We start from the raw sequence: 27,568 nt of genomic DNA, 5'->3' as shown, positions 1-27,568 counted from the left end.
CTCGGACACAGCGTCAGGGGGAGGACTCCTCACGTATGCCCATGACGTGTACGTGAACGCGTGTCCACACGTGTCATCGTGGTCTTGCGGCACTGTCCACTGACAGGGCCCAAACCTGACAGCCTGGTGCAACAGCACACCTGGCACCAGCGCCCACCCGACGGGAAGTGGCAGATTTGAGGCCCAAGTGGACGCCTTGTGCTTAGAGACAACTGTGCAAAGACAGCCTGTGACAGGGACAGAGCCACTGGGCAAGTCTCGTGCAGTCAACCCCAACAAACTTAGCAAAGTAGCAGTGTGCATGTGTGTACCAAAAACATAACAAACATGACAAAAACGTGTGAATACAGGCAGTGGTGAGTACCCACAGCCAACACATGACCAGACAAGAAGGACCTGGGAGCCAGGGGGTGGCACAGAAGCCGGGGCTGCAGCCATCGCTGGGGGTCTCCGCAAGGTGTGGCTGCAGACTGGGGCAACTGACACTTGCTGGTGGCAGAGGAAGCCACCCCGAGTGCTTGTGACTCGAAGGCGCTTGTGTGTGCGGTGCACACGTGTGTGCCTGTGCCGGCAGTCACACCCACGCGGTGCTCCAGTGCCAGCTGCCCCTGATGACACCTGGGTAAGGCAGGCTCTGGGCTAACATACTGTAAGACACTGCGTAGAGAAAGTCCATTTATTCCCATTCTTTTTTCAACATGTTTCCTCTCTTAAAACCTAATCTGTAATGGAGCTTGCCCTCCTGTGCACATACAAGCTGCAGCGGTCGTGGGGCGTCCCAGGTTTGTCCCATGACCTCCCAAGAGACCTGCAGGCAGCAGGGCAGCAAGCCTGGCGCAGTGGGCGGGGCGGGCAACAGCCTGTGGCCAGGGTTCCTGGGACGGCCACGCCCCAGCCCCCTGTCCCCTGTCCCACTGAGTGCTAAGTGACTCTGTGGTCCACCCTGGCCACACACAGGAGTCTAAGCAGCCAATGTCAACCTTGGCTGTGGCTCCCAAGACACCTGCGTGACCCAGGCCCCTGTCCAGAGACCCAGCCTCGCGCACGTGGGCCGCGTTCGTGGTTCCTTGATTTGTTCTCTGTGCTCTCGGCTGCTGCAGGAAACAGCACAGTCTGTGCCCAGGCAGGGCTGCCGGCTCTCCCTCAGGACGGCCTGGGGAGCCGCTCCAGAAGCACCAGCTTCGTCTGCAGGTGGACGTCAAAGGGCGGCACCTTGGTCAGGTTCAGACTCACACCTGTGGTGCCCAGGATGCTGGCCAGGACCCGGTGTGTGTCCCTGTAGAGGGCCAGGTGCTCGGGGGCGGCCTCCATGAGCAGGTGTGTGTAGGTCAGCATGCCCGCCGCGCCCGGCCGCACGTCTTCCCTCTTGTCATAGCTGCAGGAGATGAGCCAGACCGTCGCGCCCCAGCCCGGGCCGACCCCGCCCCAGCCCCCAGCAGCCCTTGGGGGACCCGCACGTGGCCTCTGGGAGACAGACCTCCAGGCGCTGTTGACTTGCAGGAACCGTGATACACCTGTCTGGGCAGCGGCCACGTCGATGTGCACGTGTACATCTGGGGAAAGCACAGCCCGTGAGAGCCAGCACCCACACCTCAGCCAGCCCGTGGCTGGTCCCGGGCAATGCCTCTGGCACCAACCTGCCCTGGGGGGCACCAGCTCATGCAGCCGCTGCATCGCAACGCCACCAGGATAGTTGAAATGGGACACGTGGAGGGACGTGGCCGTGTACATGGCATTGACCACAAGGTGTCCGATCACGAGCAGGGACCCTGCCTTGTACAGCCGAGACTTCTTGTAATTGTTCAGCCTGCAAACACAGCGACTCCACTTGATGAAGAGAACCCGTAAGCCAGGCCGTGAGGCACGCAGACCCACAGGCTGGCTCCACAGCGAGGCTGACTGCCAGACACAGGAGCAATCCACCGTGTGCCTGAAATGCCACCTTAAGAATTTTGACTATGAAGTTCCACCCAACATGCCAATTTAAACGTTTCATTAGATTTTCAACAAAGTATTTCCAACCAATCCCAAGTTAGCGTCTGCGACGCAGGACCGCCCATGACCACACCCAGCTGACCACCGTTGCTGGGACACGGCCCAGGCGGTTCCCGCCCCACACTAATGGCTGATTTCTGCCCCCAGAGATGCCAATGCGTACATCTGGCCCTCCCCAGGAGGCCAACTGGGGCCTGAACTTGTCGCTGACCCTGACCACACTGGCCAGGCTCTCTGAGCCCTCTATCGACTGGGGCTGGACCTTGGCCCATAAAATTCTTAGATTTCAACACAAACGGGTTTGTCCTCCCCACTCCCACCTAGACCCAAGGACTTGAGCGAACTCTGGGAGCTCCAGGCCACACCCCTAGAGTGGCCCCTGCCTGGGAGCCTGGCCTGCAGGGACTGCGCCGCCTCACAAAGCTGCCAACCACGGTGCCTTCCTCTGCCCTCGAGGCGCTGGCCCACCACCCACTCTGCCGGCCTTGCTCCAGCCTGTGCCACGGCTGCGTGGGGCACGCCCCAGCTTCAGAAGCCTCTCCTGCCCTTTGCTTCGTGGCAGAGTTGCTGGTGCCAGGCCCTGCCCGTTCCTGCACTTGGTCTTGGCCAAAAGGCCGAGAAGCAATCGGGCCCTGTCCGTTACTGAGGACAACCCCTCCTCACTGCTCACGAACATCTGGCTTCCATTATGTCTGGCACCACAGGCCTCCCATGACTCGGGCCAGGTCTACACCTGTCCAGGCTCTGAGCTGACCTGAGACGGGGGCAGCCAAAAGGCAGACTCTGTAAGGGCCGGCCGGATGGAGGTCAGTGTGGCAGCCGGCAAGGAGCAGAGGGGCAGAGCTGCAGGTGCCTGGCCTGAGGGCAGCGGGGATGTGCAGCCCTGCCCTCCAACATGGGGCAGCAAGGGACTCAGGGCACCTGTCTGCCCCTTGCTTCCTAGGGCCCATTGTGGGGGCTTCTCCCAGACAGGGTGGCTGCCTCTGAGCCTGAGGGGACCCTCCCGGGACCCCAGTCCCCACCAACACTTTGGGTCCTGAACAGGCCCCATATCCAGAGATGAGCAGTTATGGGCCATCCTGGCTCCCTGGACAATGACCGCACTCACCCACTGGGCCCCACCTGGCACCCTCCACGCAACCAGAACCTCAGCCTCACAGGGTCCCACACCAAGGTAAGAGCACCACCCTGTCCTGTCTCCTCAGCTGGTCCCTGGACTCCCCAGAGGACGGCCTTGGGGACAGACCACACAGGCCTGCCCAGCTCCCTGTGCAGGGACAGGTGACAAGGCAGAGTCACCACTGCCTGTCCCGGCCACGGCCCAGCGCCGCCTCCCTTGAACGTTCTCGGCTTTACTTGGGAGACGCACGTCAGGTTCGGGACTCACAGGTAGGAGCAGCCTCTGGCAGCTGCGATGTTGAACGCGGGGAAGGCGTAGAGGATGAACCGCAGCTCTTTGTGTGGAAGGAGCGAGTACAGCGCCACAAAGCCCAGGCCAGGCAGAGCCAGCACCCGGGCCCTTCTGTCCACCATGCCCAGCGGCACGAGGAGCAGGCTGCACCCCAGGCCCCGGGGCAGGGCGGAGTAGAAATACCACAGGAGGGGGGCAGTCTTCAGTCGGGGGTTAAGGAGGCCATGGTATCTGCTCAGTGGAACCAGGGCCGAGAAGGCCCCAAAGACGCCGTACTGTCTGACAGTGCAGGGGCCAGCGCTGTGGCGCAGGGGGCAAGGCTGCCGCCTGTGACACCGCATCCCACATGGGCATCACTTTGTGTCCCGGCTGCTCCACTTCCGATCCAGCCCCCTGCGAATGGCCTGGGAAAGCAGCAGGGGATAGCCTAAGTGCTTGGGCCCCTGCTACCCGGATGGGAGACCCGGATGAAGCTCTTGGGTCTTGGCTTCAGCCTGGCCCAGCCCCGACCATCGCAGCCATCTGGGAGGTGAACCAGCAGATGGAAGATACCTTTCTCTCCATCTCTCCCTCTCTCTCAGCAGCTCTTTCAAATAAACTCAAAAACACAAAAAACACAGTGGCGACCCCTCACAGGTGCCGGGACCTCACTCGTACCTCAGGCCACCCCTCCAGGGGAGACCAGGACACGTACACAGCCACTCGGAAAGCTGCGTCTCTTCCTGCCCACGGTGGAAACATCACCGAGGTGACTGCGTCTGGGTTCACTAGGCTGTTCTTTCTACTTGCATCTAGGCTGGCAATGGTTCACAACAAAAGTTTTTAAAACCAGATTACCGGCCGGCGCCATGGCTCAACAGGCTAATCCTCCGCCTTGCGGCGCCGGCACACCAGGTTCTAGTCCCAGTCGGGGCACCGATCCTGTCCCGGTTGCCCCTCTTCCAGGCCAGCTCTCTGCTGTGGCCTGGGAGTGCAGTGGAGGATGGCCCAAGTGCTTGGGCCCTGCACCCCATGGGAGACCAGGATAAGCACCCGGCTCCTGCCTTCGGATCAGCGCGGTGCGCCGGCCACGGCTGCTATTGGAAGGTGAACCAACGGCAAAGGAAGACCTTTCTCTCTGTCTCTCTCACTGTCCACTCTGCCTGTCAAAAAAAAAAAAAAAAAAAAAAAAAAAAAAAAAAAAAAAAACCAGATTATCGGGCTGGCGCTGTGGCGTACAAGGTTAACTAAGCCTTCTACCTGCAGTGCCGGCATCCCATATGGGTGCAGGTTTGAGTCCCGGCTGTTCCACTTCTGATTTAGCTCTCTGCTATGGGCTGGGAAAGCAGTGGAGGGTGGCCCGAGTGCTTGGGCCCCTGCACCCATGTAGGAGACCTGGAAGAAGCTCCTGGCTCTAGGTTGTGGCCTGGCCCAGCCCTGGCTGTTACAGCCATTTGGGAAGTGAAGCAGTGAATGCAAGAGCTCTCTCGCTGTCTCTCATTCTCTATTTGCCTTTCAAATAAATAAAATAAACAAAAAAAGAAAAATCAGATTATGATGAAGGCTAAAGGAGAGGCTGGGGACGTCTGGACAGAACCAGCAGAGGGGCCTCGCCCCGTGGCCCAGAGACTCCCTGGTAGGAACTAGGAAGGGCACTTCGTCCTGACCCTACGGAAGTTGCCCCATCCACACCAGCCCCACGGCCCCAGGAAGCCAGGGCTGGGAGCTGACAGTCCCACACCCGCCACCCTCCAGCCACAGGCTCAAAGGATACTCCCCACTTGGAGCTCTGGTTCAGGACGGTGTTGTACCAGAACACCTTCCCTTCTGGCCACACCCAATGCCGCCAGAAACAGGAGTCCACGGCGACCGTCAGCCCTGACAAAACCGGAGTCCTCGGTGAACAGCACGGCCCCTGGAAGGCCGAGACCCGGCTGCTGCCAAGCGACCCCAAGCCATGAGTGAGCACTCCCCCCGAGAACCCACGGTTGCCACAGAAACTATCGGCCCATGCCACGTGGGAGAAGCTGACTCGGTTGGGGTCACCACTTCCCAAGCAAGCATCTTCCAGAGCCAGCGCCCCGGCCTCAGTGTGGAGACAGCCACGCTGCCGCTGCCACGGTCTCCCCGTGGTGGGAAAGGACAGAGGACAGACGGATGGACGGAGGCACCCAGGGCGGGGGGCGGGGGCTGCCACTGCAGGGCAGCATGGGGCAGCTGGCTGATTTCACACCAGGCACTGTGGCGTGGGATGGGCTGTCCGCATGCCGCCTGACCACTGCGCCCTAAGGCGTTCTACTACTTCTCAGAGTTGGGGCAAAACAAAACCACTCCCAGGTCCCTCCCGTCTTTGAAGAACAAGGCCGACCAAGCCAGACTGACCTAGGCAGAGGCTCCCGGCCGGGACCGCGTGCTGCAGCAGTTTGGCCACAGAGAGCTTCCTGGTGTACAGGGTCAGCAGCAACAGGAGGCCCAGGAACAGGCACAGCTCCGCCCTGAAGATGATGATGGCGAAAGCCGAGAGCCAGACGAAGCGGGCCCACCTGTGCCGCAGCCAGGCCGTGAGGGCTGGCAGGACTGCAAGACACAGGGCTGTGAGGCCGGCTGGCGCCCAGCCACCCGGTGCCCACCCCAGCTCAGAAGCACCTGCAGACCAAGGGCGATTCCTGTTCTTATGATAAAGCCCCGCGGGCTCACTCCAGAAACAAGTGGCTGCTCAGCAGGCTGGCGCGGTTGTCCACGCAGGCCAGAGCTGGCACGGAGACAAGGAGTGCAGACGACCCCAAGCTGGGCTTCAGGGGAGCCCCTCCCAGCCACCTACCCACGGCCAGGGCCAGCACGTTGGGGAGGGTCCGTGTGCAGTAGAACATCAGGTGGAACTGTGAGGCCGTCACCCAGCAGAACATGGTGGCCACCGTGGCCCCGAACTGCCGTCTCACTTCTTTTTGTAGCGACCAGAGTCCCCAGATGACGCCAAGCCCAAGGGCGCCTCTAACTAAACAAGAAGAGCAGCGCGGTGACCCCGCAGTGCCGAGGACACAGAAGCCAAGAGACTCTGCCCGTGTGTCCCCTGTGACAGCCACGTCACAAGGGCGCCATGCTTGGTACAAGAGGGGCCCTCGACCTGCACTGAGGGGAGCCGCGCCGGCTCAGGTGGGGCTGGGGGAAGAGCACAGCCACGCGGCAGCCAAGGTGGCATCGCTGGGGCAGTGTGCCGTCTGAGGGGCCGTGCATGAGGGCCCGACTCGGACCTGGCTCCGCCCACAACCGAGGAGGCCAGGATGGAAACACAGGCTCCCAGGGGCAGACGGTGGTCCGAAGCGGGTGAGGCGGTGGGGGGCAGGTACTTAGCACAGAGCCTGGCAGGCCCCGTGGCCGCTGCAGCCGGGAGAAAGTGAACGGGGCCGGCGCCGCGGCTCAATAGGCTAATCCTCCGCCTAGCGGTGCCGGCACACCGGGTTCTAGTCCCGGTCGGGGCACTGATCCTGTCCCGGTTGCCCCTCTTCCAGGCCAGCTCTCTGCTGTGGCCAGGGAGTGCAGTGGAGGATGGCCCAAGCCCTTGGGCCCTGCACCCCATGGGAGACCAGGATAAACACCTGGCTCCTGCCATCGGATCAGCGCGGTGCGCCGGCCGCAGCGTGCTACCGCGGCGGCCACTGGAGGGTGAACCAACGGCAAAAGGAAGACCTTTCTCTCTGTCTCTGTCTCTCACTGTCCACTCTGCCTGTCAAAAAAAAAAAAAAAAAAGAAAGTGAACGGCGCTGCCTCGCGTCTGTGCCACAGGCAGCACGGCAGGGTGCCGGGGTCGGCCAGCCTGGAGACGGACCTGCTGGGGGCAGCCGCAGACTTGCAGAGCGCTGACCCTGGGACGCACAGGCGCAGACCCAGCCCGGACACCGGGACTCTCCTCACCCGGCCGCGTTCAGACGCAGGGTTCCCGAGCGGGCGTCTGAAGTTGCTGAGGCCCCGTGCCAGCCCTTTCCCTCCAGGACACGGCGTCCTGGAGCGCCTCCACCCCTCTCCGCCTGGGGGGGTCCGACCCCGTACCCTGGGGTGTCCTCTGCTCCCATCTTCCCTGGGGCCTGCCTCTCCCTCAGTGCTGGACGGTGACTGGCTCAGTCCTCGGAGGAACTTTCCTGGCCTCGGGCAGGGGCCGGGGGTCACCGCGACTCCAGACCCTCCAGTGGCTGGCTGTCCAGCGCCCAGCCTCCCCGCTGCCTCCCGCGACCAGCAGAGGCCTCCAGCAGAAGTGGACGGGCGCCGGGCCTGCCCGCACGTTGCTCCCCCGGTCTGGGCTCCCGGACACCGTGTCCTGGCTCTCAGCAGCAGGACGCGCCTTCCCCGGGGCTACACTTCCTGAATCTCCCAGCAGCAGGGCACAGGGTCAGTCAGGGAAACCGGCCTGGGGCCTGGGGGCAATGAAGTCCCGAGATGCAAGACGGCGACTGCCGCTTCAAACCCCCGGCTGCGGCACGGGGTGGGGACGTTTCAGTCCAAGCTAAAGGACCTGTGTGGGCCAGAGGAAGACCCGGCAGGATCTGCTCACGGGCAGGGCGGTGGTGGCAGCCCCTGGGAGCGCGAGGCCTCTGCACCTGGACGCTGGCCCCGTGGGCGGCTTGCTCCTGTCGGTGCCTCTCGGCAGGTGCGAGGCGGCCCCTTTATGCCTCCCGGGCCTGCTTCCTCCGCTCCCTCCCGACCCTCAGCTGCACACACACGCCTGAGCAGGCAGGACAGACACAGCCGGCGGCCGCTTCGGTCCTCCACTCCGGCCCCCACGGTGACCCTTACCTATGAGCTGGGAGTAAAACTTGGACACCTCCAGCAGCGAGAGCACCCAGACCGCAGGGCTGGACAGCGCCGCCAGCAGCAGCGGCCCGACGAACGTCCTGGGGACCACGCCGGGGAACTCGTGGTGGTCGAACTGCAAGGGAGGCCGCTCAGCAGGGGCCCGGGAGGGGCCCACACGCCCCCCCCCCCCCCGGGCGGCAGCCACGCCTCACCTTGTCCACGTCCAGCCGGTGGAACAGCAGGTCGTGCGTGGCCTGCAGGTTGAAACTCTCCTCCACTTTGGTGTAGGGGCAGGTGACGAGGTGGACCGCGGCCACAGCCAGCAGCAGCCCCAGCAGCAGCGGCTGCTTGCCCGCCGCCCGCCTCCCAGCCATGGCCTCCCAGGGGCCGCCGTACGCACCGGCGCGGTGGAGTCGGACGCCTGCACCGCCCGGGACAGCAGCGACGGGGCCGTCGGCCGCGGAAGAAAGCGGAAAAGCGCCCTGGCAACTCAGACGTTTACCCCTTCACGTTTAGTTCTTGGTTCTCGACAGGCAGAACTGCGGAGAGCGGGAGGCCGGTCTTCCACCCGCTGTCCCTCCCCGACGGCTGCAAGGCCCAGCAGGCGCCGGCAAGCTCCCGCGGCCCCGCACCACCCAGCCCTCGTGCTCACGGGTCCCCAGGACGGCAGAGCGGCCCTGGCGGGGCTGTGGCGCCGACCGCGGGGACCCAGGCACTGCCGCGCGCAGCGAGCCTCCCAGCGCGGTCCCCGCTGTCGCCCGGCCCCTGCCGGGCCCCGGGTCCCGAAGGCCGGGGCGCCTTCCTCTCAGGGGCACCGGGGCCCAGGGGCGCAGCCCGGCCTTCAGGGGGGAGGTGCGGCCCCCCACGCTCCCCTCGACCCGGCCCCGGCGGCGCGTGCCGACCTTTCCCGCCTTCGGCGCCGTCCGCTCCAGCGCGGCCGTCTGGTCAGCTCGGCCGGAAGCAGAGTGACGAAACAGAACAGAGGCGAAGCCCTTGCCCGAACCTAACATGGCCACCCAGGATGCGGCCGATGGGGCCTGGCCGCCAGGAGTAAAGATGGCCCCCGAGACAGCGCCGCGGGAGGGGCGGGCGAGGAGGTGGGCGCGGGTTCCCCGGCCCCGCCCCCGGCCCTTCCGGGAGGACGCTGACCCGGGGCCTTCCCATTGGTCGCCGCTCGTGGCGAGCCCGGATTGGTCCACGTCAGGACGGGGCGGATCCGAGAGCCCAATCGCGGCGCGGGACGAGACCGCTGGGCGGGGCCTCGACAACGCCGTCAAGTAGCCCGGGGAACGGCCGGCGCGCTCGGGACCGGTGGGCGGCGGAGGCCGGAGCCGCTGGGCCGCAGGACCTGAGTCCGCGTCGGCCCCGCCATGCGCCCGCCACCCCGGGCTGCGCCGGGGTGGCTGCTGCTGCCGCTGCTGCTCCTGCTGCCGCCGCCGCTGGCCGCCCTGGAAGCCTCTCGGAAGCCGACGCCGTGTCAGCGGTGCCGGGGGCTGGTGGACAAGTTCAACCAGGTGCGCCCGCAGGGCTGAGGAGGGGCGGCCGGTGGGCAGGTGACGGCGGGTGTCCCTCGAGGGCGGAGGAGGGGGCGGCCGGTGGGCAGGTGACGGCGGGTGTCCCTCGAGGACGGAGGAGGGGGCGGCCGGTGGGCAGGTGACGGCGGGTGTCTCTCGAGGGCGGAGGAGGGGGCGGCCGGTGGGCAGGTGACGGCGGGTGTCCCTCGAGGGCGGAGGAGGGGGCGGCCGGTGGGCAGGTGACGGCGGGTGTCTCTCGAGGGCGGAGGAGGGGGCGGCCGGTGGGCAGGTGACGGCGGGTGTCCCTCGAGGACGGAGGAGGGGGCGGGCAGGCTCAAGCAGGTGCTCCCCGAGGCCTGAGGCGGGGATCGCCCACACCGCGGCCCGGGGTCTCCCCACATGGCTCCGGGGTTGAGGTTGGGCGGTGCCCAGCCCGTGCACACCTTCTCCGGCAGGGGATGGCGGACACGGCAAACAAGAACTTTGGCGGCGGGAACACAGCCTGGGAGGAAAAGACGCTGTCCAAGTATGAGTTCAGGTGGGTGGCCCGAGCACCTGTGCGCCCGTGTCCTGGCCCCGAACCTCCCGGCTGCCACCCTGCCCCACAGCCCGGGCCCACCTGTGGCCGGCTGCTGGCTTCCCTGTCGGGCTGTGGCCCCCACGCCCACCGGGCTGGCTGCGCCGCGCGTGGGTAGGGGTGCCCACCTCCCGGCTTGTGTTTCAGCGAGATCCGCTTCCTGGAGATCGTGGAGGGCCTGTGTGGGAGCAGCGACTTCGAGTGCAACCAGATGGTGGAGGAGCACGAGGAGCACCTGGAGGCCTGGTGGCTGCAGCTGTGAGTGCCGCGGGGCGGCCAGCACACGGGTGGGGGCAGCACCCCGCGGGCCGGCACACGGGCGTGGGCACCAGCCTGCCTGTCTAGCCTGTAGGCCACCGTCTTCCACCACCAGGAGCCAGGAGGCTAACCAGAGTTCCTCCCCAGATGCTGTGATCGTAGGGTGGCCCCCTCTGTCCCCGGTTGGAGTCACGTGTGGTCAGGCGCAGTCGAGAATACTAATATTTGTCTTGGCGGCCTCGAGAGGGAGCGAGCCCACTTTGGCGGGCAGGGCTCCGGGCTGTCCGCGGCTGCAGGAGCGTGCGCCCCGCGCAAAGCCCTGCTGCCATCTGTCACTCCCGGGAGACTGAGGGCTGTGTCTGCCGTCCAGGAAGAAGGAGCACCCTGACCTGCAGGAGTGGTTCTGCGTGCAGACGCTGCAGGTGTGCTGTTCTCCAGGGACCTACGGCCCCCACTGTCACGGTACGGCCATGGCTGCAGCTGTCCTGTCACTGCCCGGAGCCCACAGCCCCGCACTGTCACTCCCCAGAGACCACAGCCCCACACTGTCACTGCTGTCACACCCCGGAGCCCACAGCCCCGCACTGTCACTCCTGTCACTCCCGGACTCCACAGCCCCACACTGTCACTCCTGTCACACCCGGGACTCCACAGCCCCACACTGTCACTGCTGTCACACCCCGGAGACCACAGCCCCGCACTGTCACTGCAGTCACTCCCCAGACTCCACAGCCCCACACTGTCACTGCTGTCACCCCCCAGACTCCACAGCCCCACACTGTCACTGCTGTCATTCCCCGGAGCCCACAGCCCCACACTGTCACTGCTGTCACTCCCCAGACTCCACAGCCCCACACTGTCACTGCTGTCACTCCCCAGAGCCCACAGCCCCACACTGTCACTGCTGTCACTCCCCAGACTCCACAGCCCCACACTGTCACTCCTGTCACACCCCGGAGACCACAGCCCCGCACTGTCACTGCAGTCACTCCCCAGACTCCACAGCCCCACACTGTCACTGCTGTCACCCCCCAGACTCCACAGCCCCACACTGTCACTGCTGTCATTCCCCGGAGCCCACAGCCCCACACTGTCACTGCTGTCACTCCCCAGACTCCACAGCCCCGCACTGTCACTGCTGTCATTCCCCAGAGCCCACAGCCCCACACTGTCACTGCTGACACACCCGGGACTCCACAGCCCCACACTGTCACTGCTGTCACTCCCCAGAGCCCACAGCCCCACACTGTCACTGCTGTCACTCCCCAGACTCCACAGCCCCACACTGTCACTGCTGTCACTCCCCAGACTCCACAGCCCCACACTGTCACTGCTGTCACTCCCCAGACTCCACAGCCCCACACTGTCACTCCTGTCACACCCGGGACTCCACAGCCCCACACTGTCACTCCTGTCACTCCCCAGAGACCACAGCCCCACACTGTCACTGCTGTCACTCCCCGGAGCCCACAGCCCCACACTGTCACTGCTGTCACTCCCGGGACTCCACAGCTCCGCACTGTCACTGATGTCACACCCCAGAGACCACAGCCCCACACTGTCACTCCTGTCACACCCGGGACTCCACAGCCCCACACTGTCACTGCTGTCACACCCCAGACTCCACAGCCCCGCACTGTCACTCCTGTCACACCCGGGACTCCACAGCCCCGCACTGTCACTCCTGTCACACCCGGGACTCCACAGCCCCACACTGTCACTGCAGTCACTCCCCAGACTCCACAGCCCCACACTGTCACTGCTGTCACACCCGGGACTCCACAGCCCCACACTGTCACTGCTGTCACTCCCCAGACTCCACAGCCCCACACTGTCACTGCTGTCACACCCGGGACTCCACAGCCCCACACTGTCACTGCAGTCACTCCCCAGACTCCACAGCCCCACACTGTCACTGCTGTCACTCCCGGGACTCCACAGCTCCGCACTGTCACTGCTGTCACACCCCAGACTCCACAGCCCCACACTGTCACTGCTGTCACTCCCCGGACTCCACAGCCCTGCACTGTCACTCCTGTCACTCCCCAGACTCCACAGCCCCGCACTGTCACTGCTGTCACTTCCCAGACTCTACAGCCCCACACTGTCACTGCTGTCACTTCCCAGACTCTACAGCCCCACACTGTCACTGCTGTCACTCCCCGGAGCCCACAGCCCCGCACTGTCACTCCTGTCACTCCCCAGAGACCACAGCCCCACACTGTCACTCCTGTCACACCCCAGACTCCACAGCCCCACTCCTGTCACTCCCCAGACTCCACAGCCCCGCACTGTCACTCCTGTCACTCCCCGGAGCCCACAGCCCCACACTGTCACTCCTGTCACTCCCCAGAGACCACAGCCCCGCACTGTCACTGCTGTCACTCCCCAGACTCCACAGCCCCACACTGTCTCTCCTGTCACACCCCGGAGCCCATAGCCCCGCACTGTCACTGCTGTCACTCCCCGGAGACCAGAGCCACACACTGTCCTGCTATTCCTGTCATGATTGGGGGTGGGGTGGGACTCACGGTTGCCCTCTGGGGGTTTGTCCTGACCAACCTGCTGGGCACGTCCCTCCGTGTGCACAGGCGTGTCCTCCCGGCAACATCGTTTGCCATCCTCATAGCTCTGCCCACACATCCGTGCAGACCACCCTGTAGAGCGCCCAGGGCTAGGCACGTGCTCTTGAGCCCTGCCGCGTGGACTGGCTTCTCCCACGAGGAAGTGTGGATCAAGGGGCAGTCTGCCACTCAGATGCTCCCCATTGGCCGCAAATGCCCGCCGCGTACCTCTCTGGCTCTCCCTGGTGGCGTGTGACACAGTGGCCAAGGCCATCGCACCCCACACTGTCCTGCATTGCCCTGTGTTTCTGGGGAGGCTGCTCAGAGCCACCCCAGCCCTGCAGGCCCAGGAGGCCACGCTCCCCAGAGCCCCGCCCAGGTCAGGGGCAGCATTTCCTCAGCGGCCCCGGGGCAGACTGAGGATGGGTCTGTGTCCCCCCAAGCATGCCAGGGCGGCTCCGAGAGGCCCTGCAGTGGAAACGGCCGTTGCGACGGAGACGGCAGCAGGCAAGGGGACGGGTCCTGCCAGTGCCACGTGGGGTACCAGGGCCCGCTGTGCGCTGACTGTGTGGACGGCTACTTCAGCTCGCTGAGGAACGAGACCCACAGCGTCTGCACAGGTGAAGTCCGTTCCGTGTGTGTGTGTGTGTGTGTGTGTGGTGGTTTGGGTTTGTTTTAAAGATATCCTTTTATTTGAAAGAGTAACAGAGAGGCAGAGGCGGGGGGGGGGGGAGGGAGAGAGAGAAAGGGAGAGAGAGGTCTTCCATCTGCTGGTTCACTGCACAGAGGGCCACACAGCTGGAGCTGAGCTGATCCAAAGCCAGGAGCTTCCTCCTGGTCTCCCATGTGGGTGCAGGGACCCAAGCACTTGGGTCATCTTCTACTGCTTTCCCAAGCCATAGCAGAGAGCTGGCTCAGAACTAGAGCAGGGGCTGGCGCCGTGGCTCACTTGGTTAATCCTCCGCCTGCGGCACTGGCATCCCACATGGGCGCCGGGTTCTGTCCCGGTTGCTCCTCTTCCAGTCCAGCTCTCTGCTATGGCCCGGGAAGGCAGTGGAGGATGGCCCAAGTGCTTGGGCCCTGTACCCCATGGGAGACCAGGAGAAGCACCTGGCTCCTGCCTTCGGATCAGCGCACCTCTGGCCGTGGCAACCATTTTGGGGGTGAACCAACAGAAGGAAGACCTTTTTGTCTCTTTGTCTGACTCTGTCAAATAAATAAAATTAACTAACTAAATAAATAAATAAAAGAACTAGAGCAGCTGGGACTCGAACCAGTGCCCATTTGGGATGCCGGCACTGCAGGCATCAGCTTTACCCACTACGCCACAGCGCCGATCTCTGTTTTTGAGATTTACTCACTTTATTTGAAAGGCAGAGTGACAGACCTTCCATCCACTGGTTCACTCCCAGATGGCAGCAGTAGTCAGGCCTGGGCCAGGCCAAAGCCAGGAGCCAGGAACTTCATCCTGGTCTCCTGCCTGGATGCCAGGGGCCCAAGGACTTGGGCCATCTTCTACTGCCTTCCCAGGCACAATTGCAGAAAGCTGTATCAGAAGTGGAACAGGCTGGCGCTGTGGCGTAGCAGGTTAACGCCCTGGCCTGCAGTGCCGGCATCCCATATAGGCGCTGGTTCGAGACCCGGCTGCTCCACTTCTGATCCAACTCTCTGCTATGGCCTGGGAAAGCAGTAGAGGATGGCCCAAGTGCTTGGGCTCCTGCACTCACATGGGAAACCTGGAAGAAGCTTCTGGCTTCAGATGGGTGCAGCTCTGGCCGTTGAGGCCAATTGGGGAGTGAACCAGCGGATGGAAGACACCTCTCTCTCTTCTCTGTCTCTCTCTCTCTCTTCTCTCTGTGTAACTCTGACTTTCAAATAAATAAATCTTAAAAAAAAAAAGTGGAATGGCCAGGACCCCAACCAGCACTCCAATGTGGGACGCAGGCGTCACAGCCGCAGCGTAACCTGCTGCACCGTGACACCGGCCTCCTGGCCTCAGACGGCCAGAGACGTGGCCCTTGCGAAACGTGTGAAGGGAGGGACAGAGGATGTGGTCCTGTCGCTGAGCAGCCCCATTTCGGGCTGCACCCCCTGACCAGGGTCTCGTGGCTCCTGCACACGGCTGCCACGTGGGAAGCGTGTTCAGTTGCCTGGCGTGTTTTGGAAGGAGGCTCGCTCTCCAGCAGCCGTCCCTGGAGTGCCCTGCTGGGTGTCCTCGGGCTGGGCGTAGGCCCTGGGATTGCCATGTGGGTGTGAGGGCGGGACGTGCCCATGTCACTCAGCACCTTGTAGTGCCACGGCAGGAAACGAGGTGGACCGATGGCCCCACATGAGCCCCGGGGGCCTTGGGCTCTGCACGGCGCCCCTCCTTGAGGGCACGCTGTCCTGTTTGGCCTGACCGTCACATGGCCACATGGGCCAGGCGTGGGTGAGGGCTTTTCCACCTGGGACTCCCTCCTGTGAGCTGTGCTTGGAGCGCACAGCACACGGCGAGCAGCTCCGGCTGCGGCCCCGGCCTCTGTGAACTCCACGGCGTGTTTGAGTCCAGGAAGGACGCTGCAGATGGCATCTTCCTAAACACACGTTCTCTGACACGTCGGAGGGCTCACGTGTGTGGTTGCTGGCTTTTCATTGGTGTCGCTGAGAGGAAGCTCGTGTGCCAGCCCGCACGCATGTGCAGGCGTGTGTTGGTGTCAGCCCAAGAGCTGTGCCCTGGGGGACATTCTCCTTGGGATGTCAGCAAGCGCACGGCCCTCAGAGTCCCGCTCCCCACGGTCTGCTTCCTCAGTGTCCGTGTGTGGTGGGTGTGTGCCGGCCCGGTGCTGGCCAGCGTGTGAGGTGCTGCCTTTGCCACCCCACGAACACGTGTTCTGAAGTCTGACTGTCAGGAACCAAGACCCCGCTGTGCCGGGGCTGTTCTCAGGTTTAGAGCGGAACGTGGATTTCCCATTTCTTTTTTCTTATATTTATTTATTTACTTATTTACTTGAAAAGCAGAGTTTGGAAAGACGAGAGAGATCTTTTTATCTGTTGGTTCACTCCCTAAATGGCTGCTACAGCCAGGGCCACACAAGGCCAAAGCCAGGAGCCAGGAGCTCCATCCGGGTCTCCCTCGTGGGAGCAGGGCCCAAGCACCTGAGCCGTCTGCTGCTGTTCCCCAGGCACATCAGCAGGGAGCTGGGTCGGAAGCGGAGCAGCCAGGACTGGACCCGGCGCTCGGACACAGGCCGCCGACGCCGCCGTGCTGGCTGTGTGGGTGACTGAGGGGTCTCTCTGAAGGACCTGACGCCCCTGACGCGGCCTCTTTGCCTTCCAGCCTGTGACGAGTCCTGCAAGACCTGCTCGGGCCCCACCAACCGACACTGCAGCGAGTGCGAAGTGGGCTGGGAGCGCGTGCAGGACGCCTGCGTGGGTGAGGAGGGCAGGGGCTCCCGGACAGGCTTCCCCCAGCCTGCTGCACCCCACTGCCCGCAGCTCCCCGTCGCTGCCCCATTCTGGGTTGTGGGGAGGTAACTGACCACCGGAGCCCGAGCCCGGGGCCAGGCAGGTGCATCCGCTGTAGACCTGGCCGTGGGCTGCTGGGGAGAGCTCACCTTCAACTCAGGCCCAGCCGTTCCGGCCCTGTCCCTCACCCCGGAACCAGACTCTACACACATGGGGAGTGCTGGCCATGTGCTCTGACATGCCAGTGGTGCTGGGGCGTGGCCTAGCGACAGGCAGGCCCCAGGAACCATCCTGTGGAGGCACAGACCTACCCTGCAGGTGCCCGGCCTGCAGGCCACTGCCCGAGAGCTCCCCCCTCCCCACACAGGTGCCCGGCCTGCAGGCCGCTGCCCGGGAGCTCCCCCCTCCCCCCACAGGTGCCCGGCCTTCAGGCCACTGCCTGGGAGCTCCCCCCTCCCCCCCGCAGGTACCTGGCCTGCAGGCGGCTGCCCGGGAGCTCCCCCCTCCCCCCACAGGTGCCCGGCCTGCAGGCGGCTGCCCGGGAGCCTCGGTGCTCTGGTTCTGGGGCCGCCCCTGCCCCTGACACGGGCCTGCTTTGCTGGGGGAGGGCGGGTGTGAGAGCTGCGGCCCAGGCACCACTGCTGGCTGTGTGCCTTTCCTCCCCCCTGCACTGGCACCCCTTGAGGGCCCCGTCCCAGCTGCTGGCTCCTGACACCAGTGTCCCGCTGCTGGAAGTCCCTGGCTTTGGCCTCAGCAGCTGCTTGGCCTCGGGCAGATTAGGGGCCTGTCCAAGCTGGCTTCCTGTTGGGTGGGGGGGCTGCAGGAGCTGGGGCTGCGTGAGGAAGCAGAAGGTGCCTGTGCACCTACACCCGAGTGTCCTCCTCCTGTGTCTCCCCCCAGCCCCCGCCTGCCCGGCCTTGGGGGGGCCTGCGAGGGTCCTCGCCCGCCAACCCACCTGCTGCTCTCTGTTCCAGACGTGGATGAGTGCGGGGCCGAGGCGTCCCCCTGCAGCGAGGCGCAGTACTGTGAGAACGTCAGTGGCTCCTACCTGTGCGAAGGTGGGCTTGGGCCCGGGGTCCCAGCTTCTGTCCCCGCTCTGTGAAGGTGGGCTTGGGCCCGGGGTCCCAGCTTCTGTCCCTCCTCTGTGAAGGTGGCCGGGGTCCCAGCTTCTGTCCCCGCTCTGTGAAGGTGGCCGGGGTCCCAGCTTCCGTCCCCCCTCTGTGAAGGTGGGCTTGGGCCCGGGGTCCCAGCTTCCGTCCCCCCTCTGTGAAGGTGGCCGGGGTCCCAGCTTCCGTTCCCCCTCTGTGAAGGTGGCCGGGGTCCCAGCTCCATCCCCTCTCTGTGAAGGTGGCCGGGGTCCCAGCTTCTGTCCCCGCTCTGTGAAGGTGGCCGGGGTCCCAGCTTCCGTCACCCTCTAGACTTGCATGTGTCCCTTCTCGCATGGCGTCTGTCCCACCTGCTTCTGAAACACGGAACCTGGGTGAACGTTTGGCGTGCCCACCGCCCGTATCAGTCCCAGCTACAGTCCTGACCCCAGCTCCTGGCTGACTGCTCAGATACTTGGGTCCCTGCCACCCACAGCGGACACTTGGATGGAGCTCCTGGCTTCCACCTGGCCCGCCACTCTTGGGGTAGGCCTTTTGGGGAGTGAACCAGAGATGGAAGACGTCTCTCTCTGCCTTTCAAAAAAGTGAAAACAAAAATTAAAGCATCTTACCTTAAAAAAGAAATGTAGCAACACAGGGAACAGAAATTTGGTGCAGAAAACCCAGGAAGCTCACACGGGCTGAAAGGAAAACAAAACCACAGGGCCCCAGCGAGGAGCCGCCGCTCCGGCGATCTCTGTACAGCAGCCTCTGCGTCGTGCACGGGAGTGTTGGTTGTTTTCTTTTTTAAAGATTGATTTTTTTATCTGAAAGAGCTGCAGAGGGGGAGAGGTGCTGCTTGCCCGGTTCCCCGGTGCTGCAGCCGTGGCTGTACCGCTGTGCCTCGGCGCCTCCGGCAGCCTGGACTGCAGAACAGGAGTGGGCACACAGCCTGGCGGCTCGCACGCCGCCGCGCCAGGTGTGATGGCCAGCTCTGGCTCCTGCCGTCGGAGGGGCGGCCTAGGGGTAGCCAGCAGAAGGAAGCTCTGTCTCCCTCTCTCTCTGCCTCTCAAGTCAAAGAGAATGACACAACCTCGACAGTGTTCCCACCATGGGGAACCCGTGAACACTCCTCATCTTTGGATTCACTTCCAAACGACTCCGAGAAGGAAGGATGTGTTGGGGCCCTCGCACCTCCAGAGACTGCCGGCGCACGGTGCTCCCCCGGGCCCGCCACAGCCCTCGCACCTCCAGAGACTGCCGGCGCACGGTGCTCCCCCGGGCCTGTCACGGGGTCTGGCAGTGGTCTCTGCCTGGGCTGCAGCCCGGAAGCCTGTTGAGCCCCCTGCAGGCGGACACACCCAGACCACCAAGCGTGAGGTGTGTTTTGTTTTTGAGAAATCCACCAGACCCCATTTCTTCAGCAAAAGGACTGTAGGGTCTTGGTTTTGTCTTTTGTCTCTCTTTGATTTTACTTGGAAGGCACAGAGAGCCAGAGAGGTCTTCCATTTGCAGGTTCACTCCCCAAATGCTGGCAACAGACAGGGCTGGGCCGGGCCAAGCCAGGAGCCTGGGAGTGGGTCCCCAGCACTGGGGGTGTGGCTGCAGGAGCCTGGGCCGGAAGGAGCCAGCACTTGAGCTGGGCGTCCCCCGGGGACCCCACTGCTGCCGTCATCACGGCCCTGCAGGAGCGTCCTTGTGTGACTGGTGAGGAGGGGTCCGCTGCTGACTTCCCTCTTGGTTCCAGAGTGTGACCCCACCTGCGTGGGCTGCACGGGGAAGGGCCCAGGGAGCTGTAAGGAGTGCATCGCGGGCTACGCGAGGGAAGGCGGGCAGTGCACAGGTGAGGGCGGCTCCCCGGGGTGTGACCCTGACGAGGGAAGGCGGGCAGTGCACAGGTGAGGGCGGCTCCCCCGGGCTGTGACCCTGACTGTGACCCTGACGAGGGAAGGCGGGCAGTGCACAGGTGAGGGCGGCTCCCCGGGGTGTGACCCTGAGGAGGGAAGGCGGGCAGTGCACAGGTGAGGGCGGCTCCCCGGGCTGTGACCCTGACGCCGATGAGCGGCGACGTGTGCTGGAGGTGGCGTTCTGCTGTAGATGTAGACGAGTGCTCGCTGCCAGAGCGAGTGTGTGTGAGGGAGAAGGAGAACTGCTACAACACGCCCGGGAGCTTCGTCTGCGTGTGTCCCGAGGGCTTCCGGGACACGGAGGACGCCTGTGTGCCCATGGCCGCGGCTGGTGAGTGGCCTGGCTGCCCTGGTGGTGAGGGGAGCTGGGAGCCGGCGTCCCCGGGGGTGAGGGGAGCTGGGAGCCGGTGTCCCCCTTCCCGCTGGGCGGAGAGGGTAGTGAGGGCCTGGGGGCTGCGAGGGCCCAGGGGGGGGGGGGCTGTGCTCTCTCAGCTCTGGAGGCTCCCTGGGTGTCCAAATCCCCCTCTGCCGCCGTAAGGACACTGGCCCCGGACTGGGGCTCAGCCTGGTGACCACCCTGACCATCGGCAGAGGTACCACGGGTACTTCAGCATCTGTCTGGGGACACAGTCCGGCCCACGACATTCCCATGGAAGTTCTAGAACATGAAGGGAGAGAGGGGCAGAGTTCAGAGAGGAAGTGGCTGAAGTTTCCAGAGTGAATGAGACACAGGTCAGACTCCAGTGCTCCCTGGCCCTGAGCGGGGTCAGCGAAAGTGACCGCAGGTGTAGGAGTGCGGTGCTGGACTCTGCAACACCAGGCCCGAGGACGGGGCCGCAAGCCCTGCCGGGGCACCCCTGGGGCACCTCCTGAGGTGGCTTTGGAGGGGCCCCGTGTCCCAACAAGCCCTGGGCACTGTCCCCAAGGCCCTGCTGTCCCAGCCGCAGCCAGGCCCTCAGGGGAGCCGTCTGTTTTCCGCAGAGGTCACAGAGGAAACCCCCCCACTGCCACTGTTGCGCGAGGACCTGTGACACGTGGGGACCGCGGAGCCTGCAGTGCCCTGGGCTCCGCGCCACCGGCCGCCGGGGCTGCCGCCCTGTCTGCAAGCCCTTAGGAATGGCGCGTTTTGAGTGTTCAACAGATTTGTATATTTTGATACCATTCTTTATAATAAAATTGACCGTTGACGGTAGTCGGGACAGGCACGGGTGTGTTCGCCTCAGTTTGCGCAGTCCCCGGACCCTGGCCCCATGCGCAGGGAGCGCCCTGGGCCTGCTGGGGGGTCAGGTGCGGTGCCCACCGGCTGGCCGCTCTGCGCAGTCCCCAGACCCGGGCCCCATGCGCAGGGAGTGCCCTGGGCCTGCTGGGGGGTCAGGTGCGGTGCCCACCGGCCAGCTGCTCTGCGCAGTCCCCGGACCCTGGCCCCATGCGCAGGGAGTGCCCTGGGCCTGCTGGGGGGTCAGGTGCGGTGCCCACCAGCCAGCCGCTCTGCGCAGTCCCCGGACCCTGGCCCCATGCGCAGGGAGCGCCCTGGGCCTGCTGACGGGTCAGGTGCGGTGCCCACCGGCCAGCTGCTCTGCTGCTGGTCTGCCCACGGCTTCAGTGGCCAGGGGAGGGGGCGCCCAGCCTGCTCCCTACCTCAGGCCGCTCTGGAGCCACCCCCAGCCGCTCCTAGTGGGGGGGTGGGCCCGTGGGGGACTGGACCCCTCCAGGCAGGTGTGGGAAGAGGCTCTGGAGGCCTGAGCACTGGCCCCTGCGCCGCTGCCCCCGACACGGGCACTGGCTCACCTGCCCAGGGCTGCAGGACGCCGCGGGGCTCCAGGCCGCAGGCGCGCGGCCGGCAGGTGGCGCTGCGGGAGCGCAGAACGCGGCTAGAGGACGGCCGGCTCCGGCCGCGCCCACTGCAGAGCCCCCGCCCATCCCCGGGCAGGGCCAGTTGCCGGCCCATCCCGCCCTCTCTCGCCGGCTTCCCTGGGGAGACCTTTCGTGGGCGAGCCCAACCTGTGGGGCCGCAGCACGCACTGAGGTTCCCCGCGGTGTGACTGCGCGGAGTGGGGGCAGGGACGCTGCTCCACGCCGCTGTCTTCAGTGCCCACCGTGCCAGCCGGGGACCAGGGACTGACTGCTGTCTCCTGGCCCTGCCCCGGGCTCCTGGGGCCCCTGCCTTTCTGTGCCCTGCGCCTGGTTGCACAGAGTCCCTGGGGCCAGGCGTCCCTTGGTGGTGTGCAGTGCAAGGACAGCCGTGTCCTGTGCTCCCAGGGGACTGTGGCCCTGGAGGGCGTGCGGCTCGGTCCTCAGGTGGTGAGGGCACGTGCCTGCTGGCACAGGCTGGGGCGAGGCCAGCGTGCATGCGCAGGCCACGCCCCTCCTGGGCCCACCTGCCCTTACAGCAGTGAGAGGAGACGAGCACCCCCCAGCCCGAGCCTCAGGATGTCCAGTGCCTGCACTGGGCCCCCGTGCTGAGGGCCAAGGACACCGTGTCCATTGCTCCACCCTGTTCTGAGGGGCCACGGCCAGACTCTGCCCGCCGCCTGGCCCTGGAGGTCCCCCAACAGGGAGCCATGGCAGCACTGTGGGCCTGGGGATGTTCACATCACCTCGATCCCCGCGTCCAGAGGTCCAAGCACCATGCTGGTTCCCTGGGCAGCGGCCCCGAGCCCTCTGAGGAGGGACAGCAGGGTCCCTGGCGCGGGTGTGACCCAGCTCCTCCCGAACTCTGGGGGCCCTGGGCCAGGAACGGGCAGGGCAGCCTGGTGTCCTGGCACCTGGGGGATCTGACATCCTCGACTCCTCTGCCTGTCTGTGCCTGGGAACACCGTGTTCTGCCACCTCCCCTCCCACCCCGCGCAGCTCGACCCTGACGCTCACGAGAGCTGCACCGATGGCGTCACCACCCCAGTCACGGGCTGATTCTGTCGCAGCGCCTGGCATCGGTCTGCCGGTGCCAGCACGTTCCCAGGCCTCGTGTGCCCTGCCTGACACCTCCCCCTGTGTCTCCCGCTGTCCTGTGCACACACCTCACCTCCGGAGGCCCCGAAGAGAAGCACCAAGCTTTGTCCCAGAATGGCCTGGGGCCCGGGGCCGGGGGCAGAGGCCGGCCCTCCAGGTGGAGGGGTCCAGCTTTGGACATTGTCCTCTCTTGGGCCAGGCCTTGCTGACTGGCCCCTGCCGTGGTCACAGCACAGCACACCTGCAGGGTTGCCGTTGAACCTGAGGGAGATGGGCCCCTCTGGCCGCTGAGCCTTGGTCCCCACTTCATTGTCTTCCCAGAGTGTCAGGAGGGCAGCAGCAGCTCCCCATTGTCCCCAAGGTCACGCCCCATCCCCTCACCAGCCTCGCAGGAGCGGGCTTCCTGTTGGAGGCTACAGGGGACAGTCAGCTGCCATGCCATTTCAGTGGCCGCCTCCACTGGCCCCTGGCCGTGGGAGCAGAGTGGACCCTTCCCCGGCGTCCCGAGCTGACTCCTGCCCAGACTGCCCCCTGGGGACATCTCCACAGGGGCTCTGCAGGGCCCAGCTGCTGGGACAGCCCCTCCCTTCCCCAAATCCTCTGCTGTCCTCAGGCCACACCCTGCCCTGGCCACTGGCAGTCCCACCCTCAGCCAGGGACCGGAGCCCTGACAGACCGCCCCAGCTGCCGCCGCGGTGCCCCTCTGCACTGGCCCACCGCCCACCAGCTCGGGGGAAGGGGTCTGACCCAGGGGCCGTGGGGCGCCCACCTCCTCGGAGACCCCCACTCGTGACACCAATGGGACCCTCCTGGTGAGACTGGGCGTGCTGCCTCCCGGCCCGGTCCTGTAATGCCCGGCTCTGGGTCGCCCACGCAGGGGTCCTTGTCAGGGACGGGACGCGTGGCCCCCGTGGTGGGGCTAGGGAGCAGGATTGGTTTCCTGGGCCTTCTTCAACCTCTGCAGCCATCACTCTCTGCCACGCCCCCCCCCCCCCCCGCCTTGGCCGAATGTGGACGAGGGGCGTGGCCTTGAGAAGAGCGGGCCCTGGCGGGGGCGAAGTCCTGCTGGGAACGGGGGCGTGGCTTCCAGGGACAGGGTCTTTTGGGACAGGTGCATGACTTTCATGGGAGGGGCCTGCAAGGGGCGGACGTGGCTCCCATGGGCGGGGCCTGGGCGGGGATGACAGGGCCCCTGGGAGCCTAGGCCACTGGCTGGCGCGCTGAAGCCGGGCAGGGGTGTCCGACCCCTGAGGGGCTCCTGGATGCGGCAGGCGGGAGAATGAGTCCATGAGTCGCGTGTTGAAGGTTTCACGGCCTCAGGAGTGGCGCAGGGGCCGCGGGCCGGGCCCAGCCCTTCCGCCCCAGGCCGAGGACAGCCCCCCTCCCGCTGGCTGGCGGCGCACGTTCCCCCACCCCCACCTGGCTCAGGGCAGGAGGGAGCCCACAGGCCGCTCAGCGCTCCCGCAGGCTCCAAGAGCAGCTTCGGGGCCGGCCCGCCGGCCCGCACCTGCGCCCGCCAAGGCGGAGCCCACCCTGGCCACGTGAGGGCAGCGGTTGACCCCCAGAGAGCACAGGTTCGGGGAACCAGGGTTCAAGGCCGCCCCTTCCTCTGGCTCTGAGCTGAACCCCCTCCCTCGCACCATGAGGGGGTCTGGGCTGTCCCTGCACCCCGAGGGCCCACCATCGGGGACTGTGGCTGGGGAATGGCTTCCATTCCCCAGAGGGGGTGGGGGCCAGGAGCCCAGCCCACCCCCAGCCTGCTGCCCCAGCTGACCACAGAACGGCGCCCTTGTCGGGCTGCCCGGGAGGGGGCTGGGGTACCAGCCCCGGGTGTCTCGGGCAGAGACTGTCCCCACCCCCAGCCCCAGAGGCTGCGCCAGTGCCAGCGGCATTGTCCATTCACTCTTGCTATTAATAGCAGGCTGGTCTCCAGCAGCTATAAATAGCCCCCAGCCCCTCACACTGGGCCCATTCAGGCCCTGCTGCCTGGGTGCGCACTGTCTCCCCCACACGTCACATAAGGTCACCCACACACACACACGGTCACCCCCTACACACCACACATGGTCACCCACACATACATACATGGTCACCCCAACACACACGGTCACCCCCACACATGCCACTGTGGTCACCCCCACACACATGGTCACCCACACATGCCACATAAGGTCACCTCCACACACATGGTACTCCCACACCCCACACATGGTCACCTCCACACACATGGTCACCCACACGCCACATAAGGTCACCCCCCCCACACGGTCACTCCTACATGCCACATATTGTCACCCCCCCACACACGGTCACCCCCACATGCCACATATTGTCACCCCCACACACGGTCACTCCTACACGCCACATATTGTCACCCCCACACACGGTCACCCCTACACGCCACATATTGTCACCCCCACATGCCACGTATTGTCACCTCCACACACACGGTCACCCACATGTGTCACATGCACATGGTCACCCCTACACACTGCACAGGGGCGCTCAGAGCCACGCGCACTTGGGGACCCCCTGCTCCGTGTGCCCTCCAGACAGACCTGGTGCTGTCCCTCACCCCTCGTGGGGGCCGTCTCTGCACCCTGTCGGTCCCTGCTGTCCAGTGTGGCCCGGCCCGGCCCTGCCACCTGGGCGGTGGTCTCTGACCCTCAGCGTGTCTCCTGTGAGGCAGGGTTGCTCCCCGCTGGCGGGGGGAGACTCACCTGGACGGAGGCCCCGGACCCCGCCGCTGCCTCCCAGGAGACCCCGGGTCCCATCATGCCCTCCTGGACCCCAAGACTGTCCCAGCCCCCCCATGTGGGGGCAGCCCCAGGCGGGCCTGCCTGCTGGGCCCTGCCCCCGCTGCCCAGTAGCCTGCGGTGGCTGGGACAGGATGGGGCGGCTCTTGGAAAACAACCCTGTTTACGGAAAAGGCGTCCCAGGGGACAGAGGTCCTTTGTTGGGAAAACAGGAAGCGAGGATTTCCAGGACCCGTCAGGCCACCCGCTGGCCACTCGCCCCAGCTTCCGCCGATTCTCCGCTGCGCTTCCGGCCATCAGCTGCCCGTCTGCCGGTCCACTCCGTCCAGCCCTCTGACTGTGGGGCAAAGCAGGGGTGGGGGGATCAGGGGGCAGGGTGCTTCCTCCTGTGCTGGGACCCCCATCATCCGTGGCTCCTACCCTGCAGCCCGGGACCCCACACTGCGGCCAGCTGCCAGCCAGGACACGGAGTCCCGAGCGATGGCCAAGGGCAGCTTGCAAGTGTGGGGTGGACGGAGCAGCCATGCCCTGGGGAAGGCCTCTCCCCCCCCCCCCACCTGACAGCCCAGGGGTTCCTGTTCCTGGCTACCCAGGGCCCAGGCCAGCCTGCCTGTGTATGTTCACACACACGTGCACACACACGTGCATACCCTCAGATAGCTCAGTCACCACGCCTGCGCAGCTCGCAGGGAGGGACTTGTGCTAGGGGAGACCCTGGAGGCCGGCCTTGGAGAAGTGCCACAGGGTGCCTGGCGCTGCGGGGCTGGGCCGTGGGCCGGGGCTGAGCTCTCCCCACCTCAAGGGCAGCCCTAATCCTGTGAGCATGTCTGGGCCCACGGGCCAGAGGCGACCAGCGGGAGCCTGCGGCTCCACTGTGTGCTCATCCTTGGGATGGGGCGAGAAGGTCCGGGCGGGCCTAGGGGAGGGGTGTCCAGGGCCAGCCAGGTACACAGGCAGCTGAGCTGTCCCCGGGGCGCCTGGTCCCCGGGTGCTGCCCGGCTGCTGGCTGGCCCTCCCCTGTGTCTGCACCCCTGCTGGGGTGGGGGAAGTTGCTGCCCCAGGTTCTGTCCAGGCCCGGCCGGCTGACCCCGCCCCCACCCCCACCCCATCCGATGCTGCAGATATCCCGGGGTGGCTGTTCCTCTGTCCTGGGGTCCTCAGCTCTCTTTTAGGCTTCTTCCTTCCTTCTTTCCTTCCCTCCTTCTTTTCTCTCTCTCTCTCTCTCTCTCTCTCTCTCTCTCTCTCTTCAACAGCTCCTAAAGAAAGGAGAAAGGATGGGGCAGGTGCAGTGGCACAGCATAAAACCTCCGCCTCCCACATGGCCGCTGGTTCCAGTCCTGGCCGCACCTCTTCCCATCCAGCCCCCGTCTGGTGCAGCAGTGGAAGATGACCCAAGTCTCTGGGCCCCTGCACCCACGACCTGGAAGAAGCTCCTGGCTCCTGGCTTGCAGCCATTTACAGAGTGAACCAATGGATGAAGATCTGTCTGTCTCTTTGTAACTCTGCCTTTCACATAAATAGAATAAATCTCTAAAAACGAGAAAGGGAGAAAGGCCCTGGGTGCTCAGCTCCTCGCGCCAGGGCCTGGGCCGCTGGGGAAGCTGAAGGTCAGAGAGACGGAGCCGCCTGGGGCCGGGGCTGCGGACGCCTCAGCCTGCACCACCAGGGTTGTCCAACGCACGGGACTCAGTTGGACCAAGGGCCTGGTCAGAGGAGGACACAGCTCAGGGCAGAGCGTGGCTGGGGCTGTCTGGGCTGACGTGACTGAGCGTCAGGGCTGAGGGTCCCCTGTGGGTGTGGGCAGGGAGCAAGGGGTCAGCCGGCGCGAGGCCTGCAGTCTCACCTGCTGGAGCTGGGAGGGCGGGAGCAGAGGCTGGAGGGTGGACTCGGAACCGCATGCGGAGCCGTGACCAGGCTCGGTATCCCATTGTGGCCGGCACGGCGCTTGGGGGAGGGATGCGCAGGCCTCGCGGCCAGCCCTGGTAAGGAGAGCAGTCTGGCACACATGCACCACGTGTGCGGCTCAGGGACACAGTGGTGACACGGGGACATGGGCTGTATGTGGCCACTCCTGGGACCGTGAGGGCGGTGCAGGGTCTGTGAGCGGCGGGCGGGCAGTGCATGTCTGCTGGAGTTTCTGTTGGGGGTCAGAGGTCTGGACACAGACGGCAGGGATGTGGGTGGGCTTGCCTAACCGGCAAATTCAGCCCCATGTCTATTTTGCCATGAGCAAAAGCAGCAGCAGCAGAGGGAGGGTGGCCTTGCCACGGTTCTGGTAGGAGCGAGGCCCAAGGCAGAGGGAGCAGGGAGACGCCGACTGTGGCTCTGGTGATTCCGGTGT

At 65.2% G+C, this 27,568-nt stretch overlaps 2 protein-coding genes across 3 annotated transcripts; one reads left to right on the top strand and one right to left on the bottom strand.

Moving 5' to 3' along the window:
* Positions 1 to 1,047: 1,047 nt before the first annotated feature.
* ALG12 (ALG12 alpha-1,6-mannosyltransferase) lies at positions 1,048 to 9,037 on the bottom strand. 2 transcript variants are annotated; one of them, XM_062202649.1, is made up of 9 exons: positions 8,386 to 9,031; positions 8,174 to 8,306; positions 6,207 to 6,380; positions 5,768 to 5,962; positions 5,160 to 5,263; positions 3,383 to 3,606; positions 1,638 to 1,807; positions 1,478 to 1,553; positions 1,048 to 1,375 (listed from the first exon to the last, which is right to left on the bottom strand). In XM_062202649.1, exons 1-9 carry the CDS (start codon positions 8,545 to 8,547, stop codon positions 1,144 to 1,146), a joined length of 1,470 nt encoding a protein of 489 aa, XP_062058633.1. In that variant the 5' UTR covers positions 8,548 to 9,031; the 3' UTR covers positions 1,048 to 1,143. The 2 variants fall into 2 exon arrangements, with proteins under 2 accessions (XP_062058633.1, XP_062058634.1); XM_062202650.1 differs by lacking the exon at positions 1,048 to 1,375 and having other exon boundaries at positions 5,160 to 5,300; positions 8,386 to 9,037.
* A 430-nt stretch (positions 9,038 to 9,467) lies between these two features.
* CRELD2 (cysteine rich with EGF like domains 2) lies at positions 9,468 to 20,721 on the top strand. The gene is made up of 10 exons (XM_062202648.1): positions 9,468 to 9,687; positions 10,143 to 10,225; positions 10,412 to 10,522; positions 10,893 to 10,984; positions 13,530 to 13,706; positions 16,403 to 16,498; positions 17,505 to 17,588; positions 19,363 to 19,458; positions 19,713 to 19,853; positions 20,504 to 20,721. The coding sequence occupies exons 1-10, from the start codon at positions 9,544 to 9,546 to the stop codon at positions 20,551 to 20,553; spliced, it is 1,074 nt and encodes a 357-aa protein (XP_062058632.1). The 5' UTR covers positions 9,468 to 9,543; the 3' UTR covers positions 20,554 to 20,721.
* Positions 20,722 to 27,568: the final 6,847 nt, after the last annotated feature.

This window comes from Lepus europaeus, chromosome 10 (assembly GCF_033115175.1).
Source record: "Lepus europaeus isolate LE1 chromosome 10, mLepTim1.pri, whole genome shotgun sequence".
NCBI classification, from domain to species: domain Eukaryota; kingdom Metazoa; phylum Chordata; class Mammalia; order Lagomorpha; family Leporidae; genus Lepus; species Lepus europaeus.
The sequence above is the reverse complement of the archived record's forward strand: the minus strand, read 5'-3'. Positions and strand labels throughout refer to the sequence as shown.

What these genes read in the sequence shown, in the direction of transcription:
- ALG12 (XM_062202649.1), bottom strand. Translation starts at nt 8,547, where the DNA reads ATGGCTGGGAGGCGGGCGGCGGGCAAGCAGCCGCTGCTGCTGGGGCTG. An exon ending in ACCGGCTGGACGTGGACAAG is followed by an intron (nt 8,307 to 8,385) that starts GTGAGGCGTGGC and finishes CCTCCCTTGCAG; the next exon opens with TTCGACCACCACGAGTTCCC. An exon ending in GCCAGAGGCTGCTCCTACCT is followed by an intron (nt 1,808 to 3,382) that starts GTGAGTCCCGAA and finishes CTGTGTTTGCAG; the next exon opens with GCTGAACAATTACAAGAAGT.
- CRELD2 (XM_062202648.1), top strand. Translation starts at nt 9,544, where the DNA reads ATGCGCCCGCCACCCCGGGCTGCGCCGGGGTGGCTGCTGCTGCCGCTG. An exon ending in CTGTCCAAGTATGAGTTCAG is followed by an intron (nt 10,226 to 10,411) that starts GTGGGTGGCCCG and finishes CTTGTGTTTCAG; the next exon opens with CGAGATCCGCTTCCTGGAGA. An exon ending in GACCCACAGCGTCTGCACAG is followed by an intron (nt 13,707 to 16,402) that starts GTGAAGTCCGTT and finishes TTTGCCTTCCAG; the next exon opens with CCTGTGACGAGTCCTGCAAG.